The sequence below is a fragment of the Symphalangus syndactylus genome, chromosome 11, assembly GCF_028878055.3.
Source record: "Symphalangus syndactylus isolate Jambi chromosome 11, NHGRI_mSymSyn1-v2.1_pri, whole genome shotgun sequence".
Lineage (NCBI taxonomy): Eukaryota > Metazoa > Chordata > Mammalia > Primates > Hylobatidae > Symphalangus > Symphalangus syndactylus.
The window spans coordinates 62,287,501-62,301,479 of record NC_072433.2 but is presented as its reverse complement, the minus strand read 5'-3'; the positions used below and the strand labels follow the sequence as shown (position 1 = coordinate 62,301,479).

At 45.6% G+C, this 13,979-nt stretch overlaps 2 protein-coding genes across 6 annotated transcripts in view; one reads left to right on the top strand and one right to left on the bottom strand.

The window, feature by feature from the left end:
- The window catches only part of DNAH3 (dynein axonemal heavy chain 3), a 225,107-nt gene extending 222,842 nt beyond the window's left edge, over positions 1-2,265 (bottom strand). Inside the window, exon 1 of the mRNA XM_055233091.2 lies at positions 2,109-2,265. Within this exon, the coding sequence (XP_055089066.1) occupies positions 2,109-2,225 (117 nt within the window). The 5' untranslated portion in view covers positions 2,226-2,265. The remainder of the gene's footprint in view (positions 1-2,108) is intronic.
- The window catches only part of LDAF1 (lipid droplet assembly factor 1), a 23,301-nt gene continuing 10,692 nt past the window's right edge, over positions 1,371-13,979 (top strand). The window contains exons 1-4 of one of the 5 annotated variants that reach the window (XM_055233124.2): positions 1,386-1,531; positions 3,859-4,052; positions 9,618-9,689; positions 13,294-13,462. In XM_055233124.2, the coding sequence (XP_055089099.1) occupies positions 3,957-4,052; positions 9,618-9,689; positions 13,294-13,462 (337 nt within the window). In that variant the 5' untranslated portion in view covers positions 1,386-1,531; positions 3,859-3,956. Of the gene's footprint in view, positions 1,532-2,322; positions 2,471-3,751; positions 3,783-3,858; positions 4,053-9,617; positions 9,690-13,293; positions 13,463-13,979 lie in introns of those variants that run through there. The other 4 variants (XM_063612136.1, XM_055233125.2, XM_055233126.2 and 1 more) reach the window with 4 other exon arrangements.

Genomic DNA, 13,979 nt, shown 5'->3' with positions numbered 1-13,979 from the left:
AATAATACCAGCAAATATTTTTGAGCCCCTACTCTGTGCCTCAATAGGTGCTAAGTTCTCGACAGCCACTATTTCACCAGTCCTCACTACAACCCTGTGACTGCTTCTTTTATTTATTTATTTTTTTTTTTTTTGAGACAGGGTCTCACTCTGTTGCCCAGGCTGAAGTGCAGTGTCACTGCAACCTCTACTTCCCAGGTTCAAGCAATTCTTCTGCCTCAGCCTCCCGAGTAGCTGGGATTACACGTGCGCACCACCACGCCCGGCTAGTTTTTGTATTTTTAATAGAGATGGGGTTTCACCATGTTGGCCAGGCTGGTCTGGAACTCCTGGCCTCAAGTGACCCGCCCACCTCAGCCTCCCAAAGTACTGGGATTATAGGCGTGAGCCACCACGCCCTGCCAGCTTTTCGTTATCTAAAGACTTATTCTCCAGGTTGCTATGGCCACAGGCAAAGAGGAGAGGTCGGTCAACACAGGTCCCTGTCTGGAAAGTGGCTGAGAACTGTGCAACAGCAGACCAATGGTTGGGCTTATCCCTTTCCCTAATTTATGGTTGAAGCCATGGTTCAGAGAGGTTAGTCATACAGTAAGTTGCCATCATGCTCCACTGGATAGCAGTGGTTCTCAACTGGGGATGATGGGGCCTCCCAGGGGACATTTGGCGATATTTTGAGACATAACTGGAGGTGGGGGGGGGTGGTTCTTGTAACTGGCATCATTAGATGTCAGGGTAGAGGCCAGGATGTTGCTAATCATTCTACAATCCACAGTTCAGAAACACAGAATTACCCCGCCCCAAATGTCAATAGCATACTATTCAGAAACCTTACTCTATAGGGCAGATTTGGGGCCAGGAGAAACACGGGCTCCTGCTCCGACTTGGATCCTTGCAAACCGAGGAATTTGGGTTGATTTATCTTGTCTTTCTCAGCCTGGACTTTTTCATATGTAAAATGGAGATCTAATCCATCTGAAAGGATCTCACTGGCTTATGACATTTGCATTTGAGGAGTCATGGTTAAAAACTTCCAGCCAGGGTAATACTTCACGTGTGTGTCTTGAGCTCCAGAGACGTTCCAGAGCAGCTGGTTTTGGGTATACAGGAGGGGAAACCCTGAGACCCTTGGAAAACTCGTTCTCGGCTGCCAGTCTGCCTGTCTTGAAGGTGGTCTGAGCTTTCTCACTCCAAGCCAGTCGTATGGGAAGGGACACTCTGAGCCTCAGTTTTCTCATCTGTCAACCTCTCTGGGCTTGTCCCAGTGGCTCCGAAAGCCAGTGGGAGCGAGCGCGCTTTGCAAAGCCCTGGGCGCGGGGCCTTGGCGCGCCTTTGCCGGATCCTTCCGGCCACGGGCGGGGCGAGCCCAGAGGAGCAGAGCCGAGGGGCGGTGCCCGGGGCAGGGGGCGGAGGCAGGCGGAGGCAGGCGGCTCTGGCTCCCGGGACGCTCTTTCTTTCCTCCTCTTGTTCCTCCTCCTGCCTCTCTTCGCTCCGCCTGCAAACGCAGTGGGGGCTGCTCGGCCGTCAGGAGCAGGTGAGACCTCGGAGCTTGGGGGTGGGGGTCTGGGTGCCCCGGGTCGTAGACCCCCCTCGCAGGGCGAGGACAGCGGAGGAGCGCGGGGGCGACGGCGTGAGCGCGCCATCGGGGTCCCACGCCCGTAGCTTTCTGCCCCGGGGTTAGTATAAGGGGTGTCTCCTGCCTGTGAGTCACCGGGACGGGGCTGGGAGCGCATGAGGAGACACGATTCCTCCCCACCCCTAAATGCACACTCACCCCGCCACCCCCCAACACACACACACATACACACACACACTACCACTAGATTAGGTAAAATGGTAGCTAGCACCACCACACTCCGAGACTGTGCCCCTTTCTGGGGAACCTGGGGAAGACGTCGAGGCAAACCTCCCTAGGATTATTGAAAACGGGCGCCCTCCTCACCACCCAGCCCCTCTTCTCCACCGAGGTCCCCTTCCCCATCACTGCAGAGAGATCTGCAAGTATCAAAGGGAGCTTCTTTACCCCCAAATTAATAACAAAGTACTCGACTCCCCTCTGAGTTCCCATTATTCAGCCTCTGTGACTTCTGGGACGCGGACTCCCTCTCCACCTGCATTTCACTCCCTTCCTCCTCTCCTTGGGTCTCCCTGGCTTTTGAAGGCTGAAAGGCTGGGCCCAGATGGGGAGGGGCGGCCAGTGTGAGCTCGAGGCGCCTTGTAGCTCCCATCCCCCAACCAGAGATGTGACCCCTCCTCCCAGCTGGAACTTTCGAGGTAGCCGTTTGCCCCTGGAGGTTCGGGGGTGGGAGGGCCAGGAGATTTATTTGGAGCCTTGGAAGGGGAGACGGTTGGCTGGTGTTGGCCTGGCCCAGTCCCCCAGGCGTGAAGAAGGCGGGGCACTCCTTGGCCGCGCCGGGTTCTCCCTTTCCCTTCTCGGGAGACAGCTCCGTGCCTGGGGAGGCCCCTCCGAGGAGTGAGTGACCAGGGGGCCTGGGAATTGGTGGCCAGATAGACGCATTAGAAGGCTGTGGCCATGGCATTCGCCCCACGCACTCTCTCATCGGACTCCCCAAACCGGTCTGGGTGGCACTTGAGGTTCCCAGACCAAACGAGACCTGTAAGGGGAACTCGGCTTGTTTCTGCTTGCTGCAGAGATGAGATTATGGGAACTGAGTGCTGGGAACCCCCCAAGTTCAAGATCTACGCCAGAGGCAGCTTCAAAGAGAGAATGTGGGGTGGTGGGATTAGTCCCCTCCTCAACTTCCCCCACCAAAGGGTTTCTTGTTTTACAAAAGGGAGGTAGCAGAGGCTGTCTACCTGGGATGATTAAAATGTGCTTTAATTTGCATACTAGACCCTGTACAGCTTAGTAGTAGATAAAATTACCCCCTATATGATAAATAAATATGAAGATCTCTCACTCAATTAATTTTGGCCACGTGGACATCTTTTAAGCATTGGTACTGTAGGTCAGGAGGTCAGTTTAAAGGGAGAAATGGAAAAGATATCTCTGTGTCCAGCCAGTTCTGGGAAATATAAAATAAGAATTTTTTTTTTACATTTGAAAACTCAACAAGGGTTAAAAATATATCTAATTTAACCAACTGCTTTTATTAAAAATAAGTAAAAATTGTATGAGATTGGGACACCCCTCAAAATTCCAGGCAGTTTAGTTAGAGTATAATTATTGTGGTGAGGTCTGCCTCCGAGGCGCAGTTCTCCTTAGCAGGGATAGACTTACCCACAAGTAAATAGATGATGTATGGAATGATGGAATTGGGAGCCAACCTGTACAGTAATAAAGAAGAGAAATAGGACAAGGCTGCTGTTGTGCAAGGAAGGCTTTCTAGGGAAAATAAAAGGCAATGAGATTTGAGATAGTGTATTCAGCTTTCTTGCTTTCTTTGTATTTTCAGCACTTTGTCAAGCTAAAAAATAAGCTGTCAGAGATAATACTGTTAACATTTTATCATCTTTTTTTTAAAGTATCATACACATCTTTTCACATCACTAAACGGTCACACTATCATTTTAATGACTGAATTTATCATTATTTAACCAATTTTCTCCTAATGGAAATATAGTTAGCTACTTTCCAATGTTTTGCTAGTCATTATATGTTATAAACAGGGATGCAATGCACAGCCTTTTAGTACATTTTGAGATACCCGTTGGATTATTTCCATCATGTTCCTGGAAGATAAATTCCTGGATTGAAATGTGTGCAATCTGAAATTGTTGTGAATATTGCCAGGTTACCCTCCATCTGCATGCCCGCCATCAAGGTATGAGGATGGTAGGAGCCCTCGTCGAACCAGCTGGATGAAGACCACTAACGGCTTTTGTTTCCTCTGGTAACAGCAAGAGACAGGGCGACATGAGAGATTGCACCGCCAGCTGCACTGGAGAATTTACTGGTAGGATAATTCATCCCCAAAGAGATTGAAGTGAGCTTCAGAATGGCAAAAGAGGAGCCCCAGAGTATCTCAAGGGACTTGCAGGAACTGCAGAAGAAGCTGTCTCTGCTGATAGACTCCTTCCAGAATAACTCAAAGGTCAGTTTCCAATCACTATGTGTAATGGAAAATCCCAATATAACACTAGCGTAAACAAGATAGAAAGTTATTTCTTTCTCCAGTAGAAGAAATTTGGAGGTAAGTCAAGAATCTTTCTGGCTTACCACCCTGCCATGTCTATGCTGTGACCTTCAAACTCCTTGTCTGAGATGACTGCAAGAGCATCAGCCATTGTATCCATGTTCCAGGCAACAGGATTTGAAGAGGGGGGGAAAGAGAAGTACGAGCCACCTCCAATTTAAGGAGACTTCTGGGAGTCGCACACAATACTTCCAATTACATCCCTTAAGCCAACATTGAGTCATTTGCCACTAATGGCAAATGCAATTCTTTAGCTGGATAAAGAAGTCTGTGCCACAGATATCATCCTTTTTTTGGTTTTGTTTGGTTTTGTTGTGAATTTTGCCCTATCTGTTAACCTGAAAATGAGAGACAAAAGCCTACTTCAAAATTTGAGTTCAGTGTTCCACTAGGAATCCAGGTCCAATAGAAATATGACGTGAGTCACGTATGTAATTTAAAATTTTTCTAGTAGCCACATTTAAGAAGTAAAAAGAAATAGGTAAAATTAATTTTGGCTGGGCATGGTGGCTCCTGCCTGTGATCCTAGCACTTTGGGAGGCTGAGGTGGGTGGATCACTTGAGATCAGAAGTTTGAGACCAGCCTGGTGAACATGGTAAAACCCTGTCTCTACTAAAAATACAAAAATGAGCAGGCGTGGTGGTAAGGCCTGTAGTCCCAGCTACTCAGGAGGCTGAGGCAGGAGAATCACTTGAACCCAGGAGGCGGAGGTTGCAGTGAGCCGAGATTGTGCCACCACACTCCAGCCTGGGCGACAGAGCAAGACTCCGTCTCCAAAAAAAAAAAAAAAAAATTATTTTTAATAATGTTTTTATTTAACCTAAGATATCAAAAATATTTCAACATGTAATCATTTGTACAAAATTATTAATGAAAAAAGGTTCTTGAAACATTGTACCTTCTTTTTTGAACTCCCTCTTCAAAACCCCGTGCGCATATTTTACGCTTCTAGCACATTTCAATTTGAGTTAGCCATTTTTTAGGTGTTCAGTAGCCACTCAGTGGCAGTGGAACTTCAGATAGTATATGTTTTCTTGCATATTTATCCTTATTGCTTTCTTCTATATGTCTTTCAGCATTTTGTCAAGGAAAAGAAAACAGCTTTCAGAGATAATACTGTTAACATTTTGTACGTCATTCTAGACCTTTTTTCTATGCAATATACCTATAAAAATACGTATGTATATGTAACAAAATGAACTATTTTGTGATGTATTTTTTTTTGTATTGGATAGCACAGCAGATCTACTCAAAGAGATGCTTGTTTGCAATCTACAACAATAAATTCTGGACTCGCTCCAGAATTTATTTGGCACTCTTTGTGGATTTACCAAGCTATTTTTAAGTTGGACAAGCAGCTTTCTCGCCAGCTGGCGGGGACTCTTGTTATTAAAAGTTAGCTCAGTAAGAAGGGTCCTCCTGCCTTTTCCACATTTACAGCTGATTCTCATTAACCATGGTAGTTACGTTCTATAAAGTTACTGCAGACACTGAATTAGCACATACCAAACCATCGCTCCTAGGGGAAATACAGGATTCAGTTGCTGTGAGCCTCTGTTCACAACGTTTTTGTCAACTGATCAGTACATAACCTCGTTTTCTGTGTATTTCTGTTTAAAGACATGTTAATATATATTGTTGATCATTAACATTGAACTCAGGGCCAACAACAGTACTATGACTCATGTCTTAAACAAAGCTAATCACACACATGTATTTTCTCCATAGGCATATCACAGCCTTCTCATGCTTAGAAACGCTAGAGAACCCTTCAGCACTACACTTGGGGACCATTTTCAACAGTAAAATCACCAACCTAAAGCACAAACGTGGCACTAAATAGACCACAATGATACTTGTTTAAAGGATGAAACAGGAAGGCTCGGTGTTACCTTGCTTGACCTCAGCTGGGAATGTACGTGGCAGGTGACTCCACTTTTTGCTGTTGTGGACACGTCCACTAATGACCTCAAAAGCACTATAGGCCAGTCACGGTAGCTCACGCCTGTAATCCCAGCACTTTGGGAGGCCGAGGCGAGTGGTGGATCCCTTGAGCCAGAAGTTCCAGACCAGCCTGGCCAACATGATGAAACCCCCTTCTCTACGAAAAATACAAAAATTAGCTGGGTGTGGTGGTATGCGCCTGTAATCCTAGCCTCTTGGGAGGCTGAGGCATGAGAATCGCTTGAACCCAGGAGGTGAAGGTTGAAGGGAGCCAAGATCACACCGCTGTACTCCAGCCTGGGTGACAGAGCAAGACTCTGTCTCAAACAAAACAAAACAAAACAAAAAGCACTGCCAGTATTCATTTTGAGGTTACAAATAAATTTTAGTGAGGAGGCAAATTTACAAATATGGGATTGTGAGTAATAAGGATTGACTGCATATTTCTTGGCACTGATTGTATGCCAAGCACTGCACTAGGCATTCGCCCTGGCCCTGTCTGAACTTAGTTAATAGTCATGTTCACCTGCCTTTTTTGTTTGTTTGTTTTTGTATTTTTAGTAGAGACAGGGTTTCTCACCATGTTGGCCACGCTGATCTCCAAATCCTGACCCCAGGCAATCCACCCACTTTGGCCTCCCAAAGTGCTGGGATTTTAGGCGTGAGCCACCGCGCCTGGCCACCAGTGGTTGTAAATGGTCCTGACCCTTCGCTCTTCTCCTGGTAGGAAGAGATAATGAATCATTGATTGTTTTTTGCATTCTGATACCAGGGAATTTGCCTGGCTCCTGAATCATCCAAGTTTCAGCCTTCATGTTCTCAAATACTGGCCACTTTGTCCCAATTTTAGAAGCCAACCGCCTTTGTCTGACCTTGGGCAAGTCACTTAGGCTCACTGAATTTCCATCTCCTTTTTTAAAATTTTTTTTTTTTTTTTTTTTTTTTTTTGAGACAGAGTCTCACTCTGTCTTCCAGGCTGGAGTACAGTGGTGCGATCATGGCTTACTGTAGCCTCGAACTCCTGGTCTCAAGCAACACCTCCAGCCTCAGCCTCCTGAGTAGCTGGGACTACAGGTGCACACCAGCATACTCAGCTAATGTTTTATTTTATTTTTTGGAGAGACAGGGTCTCTCACTGTGTTGCCCAGGCTGGTCTCAAACTCTTGGCCTCAAGCAGTCCTCCTCCCTTGGCCTCCTGAAGTGCTGGGATTACAGAAGTGAGCCACCATGCCCAGCTGCCATCTCCTCTTTTCTAAAATGAGCAATGCCAGGCTCAGAGGTTTGTTATGAAGATTATCTGAGATGCTGTTTGAAGCTTTAGCACAGAGCATGGCACGTAATGTTGTCAGTCTGTCTCAGCCTTGCCTTCCTGGGCTCTGCAGTGCTGCACTGTGCTTGTAGAGCCTAGATTGGATAACCTGTGTTTACCTCCAGGCTGGTGATGGAAAATCACAGTGCATGTTACTGAATAATAACCTCTCCCACTTTCCATCTTTCCATTGCATCCCCCTGTGTTGCCATGAGAATGAAATGTTAATTGCTACGTTCTACCCCCCTGAGTTTAAATAGTGTTAGGTCGTTCTTTTTTACCTACCTCGTAGCATTGTAGGAAGAAATAAATGAGGAGATAACACAGGAGGCGCTTAAAGCAGTGCCTAGCACCTGAGTGTTTAATGAATGTTCTCTGTTATTATTAGGTGTGGTTGAATCGTGTCCTCCCTTCCTGGGACAGACTGGCTGGAGCTCAGCTGTACTTCCTGGGAGAAGACAATTGCTGGGTTTAACCATCTGAATCTTGGTCTCTTTACATATCTGAATGACTTTCTCTTTGGTTATACAGCCCAGACTCCGAAAAGACTAAGAATGGCGGGGCACCGTGGCCAATGCTTATAATCCTAGCACTTTGGGAGGCCGAGGTGGGCAGATCACTTGAGGCCAGGAGTTCGAGACCAGCCTGGCCAACATGGTGAAACCCCGTCTCTACAAAAAAATATAAATATTAGCCGGAAATCGTCTGAACCTGGGAAGCGGAAGTTGCAGTGAGCCGAGATCGTGCCATTGCACTCTAGCCTGGGCAATAGAGCGAGACTCCATCTCAAAAAAACAAAAGTCTAAGAAAAAGGTGGATTCCTTAAGGACTGAAGTAGAACAGTCTTGCCTGTTTCCTTTTATATCCCTGTGCCATACTGTCCCTAAGTCCTATGTATTCCTTCTTTTGTCATTCCACTTTCATACCCATCTACCCCTCCCCCTTCTCTTCCCTCTCTGCCATCAGCCTGGACTTGACCACAGTATATCTTGCCTGATTTCCTGCAAATCTTTCTCCCTGCCTCTTGCACATGATTGCTGGGTTCATATTTCTTAAATCATTCCTTTAATCATGTCGTAGTTCTACACAAATGACAGCAGTTTGTTCCCTGTTTTTTTTCCCGATGAAATTTAAATGAGTGCTGTCTAGCAGAAAGATGATGTGAGCCACATATATAATTTTAAGTTTTTTAATAGTTACATTAAAAACATAAAAAGAAACAAATGAGACTAATTTTATTTATTTATTTATCTTGAGATGGAGTCTCGCTCTGTCGCCCAGGCTGGAGTACAGTGGCACCATCTTGGCTCACTGCAACCTCTGACTCCCGGGTTCAAGTGATTCTCCCGCCTCAGCCTCCCAAGTAGCTGGGATTACAGGCATGCACCACTCTGCTCCACTAATTTTTTTGTATTTTTACTAGAGACGGGGTTTCACCATGTTGACCAGGCTGGTCTTAAACTCCAGATCTCAAGTAATCTGCCCACCTCAGCCTCCCAAAGTGCTGGGATTACAGGAGTGAGCCACCATGCCCGGCCAGAGATTAATTTTAATAATATATTCTTAATTTAACACAATATATCCAAAACACTATAATTTCAACAGGTAATATAAAAAAGTATTAATGAGATGTTTTGCATTTTTTTCATACACTTAAAGCACATCTCAATTCCAATGCCAAATTTTCATTGGAAATATTTAATCTGTATTCAGATTTTATGAAACTTACAATTCAACGAAATAGATTCACATAACCTATTTGAAACATACTTAAAATTTTTCCAACAACTGAATCAAGTCTCAGCTTTAAAATTAAAATTAAATTAAATTGGAAATCCAGGCCATCAGTCACAGGAGGAGCATTTCAAGTGCTGAATGGCACAGGTGGCATGTTATGGACAGCCCAGGGATAAGTTAGCAAGCCTAGTGTCCTGGTGTCCCAGCCTCATGAGCTTCTTCCGTTGCACAGCCCTTCACTCGCTGGTGCAGCATACTCACTGGTGTCTGCTGCCTCCCTTTCCTGGACAGCCCATCTGCTCTCCCCACTGTGGTTCTTTTAATTGTAAGGGTCAGGTGACACAGGGGGCATCAAATAAGGATGCATGTGGATTAGAACTGGAAAGAAGTCAGGACCTGAGACAGTGCAAGGGACCAGCCCACATTCTGTGTGGTGACTCCCACGGCTCCTCTGCCTCTCTCTCACTTTCAGCTGCCCCGACACAGCAGAATCTCACTGGACTCTGATGATGGAGTATCCAGGCTGGGCAGTGCCAGCTCCAAGGTGATTCCTGCTACAGTCATCTCTGGCTAGAGAAGCGGAACAGCAAGCTCTTTGGTGGCTTTTGTCAGAATGGTGGGGTAACAGGAGGCAGTGAGGTCAGCGGGCATTATGCCGTCCTGTGGTCTGGCAGGCAGTGAAATTGGCCATGCCTCGAGAGTAAATCCTTAGGAGACCATGCTGAAGCCCAAGACCAACAGCTGTGGCTTCTTGGCATGGCCTCTTCTATTTAAGCAGGGTGCAGCTTGCACTTTAGCTCCTTCAGCATGAACCACAAACCCCTCTGCCTTCCATCTCGCCCTGAAAATCCCACTGTTTAAATCACTTGGGTAAACTCTTCTTCCTAGGCCTAGGCGGCACATGTGTTTTGGGGACCTGAATTAGGTCTTCTTTTCATCTGCTGGCCTGTAAGGCCCTAGGGATGAGGCTTAGGAAGGACTAGTTATGACAGAAGGAGGTTCTGGAATGATGGTACCTTTCAAGTGAACAGGATCTAGAATGCCAGTACTGAGGAGAGAGAAGGCGTGGAGCCTAAAGAGAAGAGGGGGAAACCCATCTTTGTGGATTTGCCTAGGGCCAGCTCTGCATTAAAGCAGTCTCCCTCCATTGAGTCAGATCCAAAATTCCTTTTGCCTGGTGAAGGAAAATAGACTATGAACACAGCATAAACTTGCATTAGTCACAGGCTGTGGCCAACTATGGTAACCAGGTTGATGACATAAAAGCATTTTTACTTGATGTGGTGGCAGCTGTTGCAAGCATTGGACATTTAGAGTCCAAGACCTTAGCTTTTTTTTTTTTTTTTTTTTTTTGGAAAGGAGACTTGCGGCTGGGCGCGGTGGCTCACACCTGTAGCCTCAGCACTTTGGGAGGCCAAGGCGGGTGGATCGCCTGAGGTCAGGAATTCGATACCAGCCTGGCCAATATAGTGAAACCCTATCTCTACTAAAAATACAAAAATTAGCTGGGCGTGGTGGGGGTGCCCGTAATCCCAGCTACTCAGGAGACTGAGGCGAGAGAATGGCTTGAACCCGGGAGGCGGAGATTGCAGTGAGCCAAGATCTTACCATTGCACTCCAGCCTGGGCGACAAGAGTGAAACTCCGTCTCAAAAAAAAAAGAAAGAAAGAAAAAAAAGAAAAGGAGACTTGCTCTGTCATCCAGGCTGGAGTGCAATGGTGCTATCTTGGCTCACTGCAACCTCCGCCTCCCAGGCTCAAGCGATTCTCATGCCTCAGCCTCCCTAGTAGCTGGGACTACAGGCATGCACCACCATGCCTGGCTGATTTTTGTATTTTTAAAAGAGATGGGGTTTCACCATGTTAGCCAGGCTGTTCTTGAACTCCTGACCTCAGGTGATCCGCCTGCCTCCACCCTGCAAAGTGCTGGGACTATAGGTGTGAGCCACCGCGCCGGCCAGGCCTTAGCTTTTAATGCTGAGATTTTGCCACTTGGAGGCTGTGCGACTCTAGACAAGTGATTAGCTTTTAATGCTGAGCTTAGTTTTTAATAGACAAGTGATTAGCTTTTAATGCTTAATAATAGACAAGTGATTAGCTTTTAATGCTGAGCTTAGCTTTTAATAGACAAGTGATTAGCTTTTTTTTTTTTTTTTTTTTTTTTTTTTTTGAGACGGAGTCTTGCTCTGTCACCCAGGCTGGAGTGCAGTGGCGCGATCTCGGCTCACTGCAAGCTCCGCCTCCCGGGTTCACGCCATTCTCCTGCCTCAGCCTCTCCGAGTAGCTGGGACTACAGGCGCCCGCCACCACGCCCGGCTAATTTTTTGTATTTTTGGTAGAGACGGGGTTTCACCGTGGTCTCGATCTCCTGACCTCGTGATCCGCCCGCCTCGGCCTCCCAAAGTGCTGGGATTACAAGCGTGAGCCACCGCGCCCGGCCTGTGATTAGCTTTTGATGCTTAATAATAGACAAGTGATTGGCTTTTAATGCTTAATAATAATGCTTTTAATAATAATGCTTTTAATTATTATAATAATATAATATAACACATATTATAATTATATACATCTTATATATAATATATAATATAATTATATTTGTATGATAATATAATATATAATTAATGCTATATTAATTTTGATAACTAATATTAATATATCTCTAATATAATAATTATACAATAGTATAATTATAATTTTTTATTATATTATAATTATAATTATATATAATATATAATTATATTTATTATATATACTAATTATAATTATTATAATTATAATATAATGCTTTTAATAGTAATAATTTTAATGCTTAATAATAGACAAGTGATTAGCTTTTAATGCTAATCACTAATAATGCTTTTAATAATAATAATGCTTTTAATGCTTAATAATAGACAAGTGATTAGCTTTTAATGCTGAGATTTTGCAACTTGGAGGCTGTGCGACTCTAGACAAGTGATTTAGTTCATTGCTTCTCAAACTTTAATGTGTATGCACGACACCTGGGGAATCTTGTTTAAAAGGCAGAGTCTGATTCATCAAGGCCCGAGATTCTGCATTTCCTTTTTTTTTTTCCCTTTTGTTGGAGAAAAGATCTCCCTCTGTTGCCCAGGCTGGAATGCAGTGGTGCAATCCATAGTTCACTGCAGCCTCAAACTCCTGGGCTCGAGTGATCCTCCCACCTCAGCCTCCCAAGTAGCTAGGACTGTGGGTATGTGCCGCTATGCCAAGCTAGTTTTTAAATTTTTTGTAGAGATGGAATCTTGCTCTGTTGCCCAGGCTGGTCTCAAACTCCTGGCCTCAAGTGATCTTCCCACCTCGACTTCCCAAAATGCTGGGATTACAGGTGTGAGCCACCACGCCCAGCCAGATTCTGTATTTCTAACAAACTCCTTGGTGATCCAAGTAGCTAAGCCTGTTTGTGTCTGAGTGACTTCAACGATGAGAACCTCAGCTGTAAAGTAGGAGGCAGATGGTATGTACCTTACATCAATGCACCTGTATGCTGAAGAGGTCTTCTCAAGAGTCTGTGTTTGGCTGGAGAGCCATGACTGGGTCTTTCCTCCTTTCACAAGGCTTGACCTTGGGTGGGGACCTCAGACTTGCCAACTGCCCACAGCTGCCTAAGATAGCTGCCTGGGTGACTCATGTCTTGGGAGAAGTCTTGTTGTAGTGACTTTTTTTTTTTTTTGAGACGGGGTTTCACTCTTGTTATTCTTATTATTGTTTTTGAGATGGAGTCTTGCTCTGTCTCCCAGGCTGGAGTGCAATGGTGTGACCTTGGCTCACTGCAACCTCTGCCTCCCAGGTTCAAGCGATTCTCCTGCCTCAGTCTCCCGAGTAGCTAGGATTACAGGCATACACCACCATGCCTGGCTAATTTTGTATTTTTAGTAGAGACGGGGGTTTCACCATGTTGGTCAGGCTGGTCTCGAACTCCCAACCTCAGGTGATCTGCTTGCCTTGGCCTCCCAAAGTGTTGGGATTACAGGCATGAGCCACCACACCCGGCCTGTAGTGACTTGTTAATGCATAAGCCTTCTGGCTTTACGACCTCTGATTGTAATTCCCACAGCTTGGGCAGATCCATTCAACCTGGGGCTCCGATGTGGTACTTAACCCTGGATCTTTGTCCTTTGCCCACAGGTGGTGGCCTTTATGAAGTCCCCAGTGGGTCAGTACTTGGACAGCCATCCGTTTCTGGCCTTCACCTTGCTGGTGTTCATTGTTATGTCGGCCGTTCCTGTTGGATTCTTCCTGCTCATCGTGGTGCTTACCACCCTGGCTGCTCTGCTGGGGGTCATAATACTGGAAGGTAGCCTGTTCTGTCATTCACCCCCTGGGAAAATAACTCAACTGGGAGAGCAATACTTTTGAGGCATCTGCCATTTAAAAATTTTTTTAAGGGGCGGGGTCTTGTTATGTTGCCCAGGCTGGTCTCAAACTCCCAGGCTCAAGTGATCCTCCCACCCTGGCCTGCCAAAGTGCTGGGATTATGGGCATGGGCTACCATGCCTGGTTGTCTGCCATTCTTGTCAAAATCACATCAAGCAAGGCAACTTATCAGAGTAGGTAAAACATAGACTCTGGAGTCTGCATTCAAATCCCACCTCCACCACTGTGATTTGGGGCAAGTGGTTTACCTCTCTGAGCCTCAAATTCTTCATATGTAAAATGGAAATATAATAATACAATCTCAAAAGGTTGTTGTGAAGATTGAAACTTATGGCTCCATAAAGTCTTTAGCACAATACACAATACATCGCACAAAGTAGCTTCTCAATGAATGCTAGCTATTATTAAGCAGAGAGGCCGTTCATTCCACAGTGAGT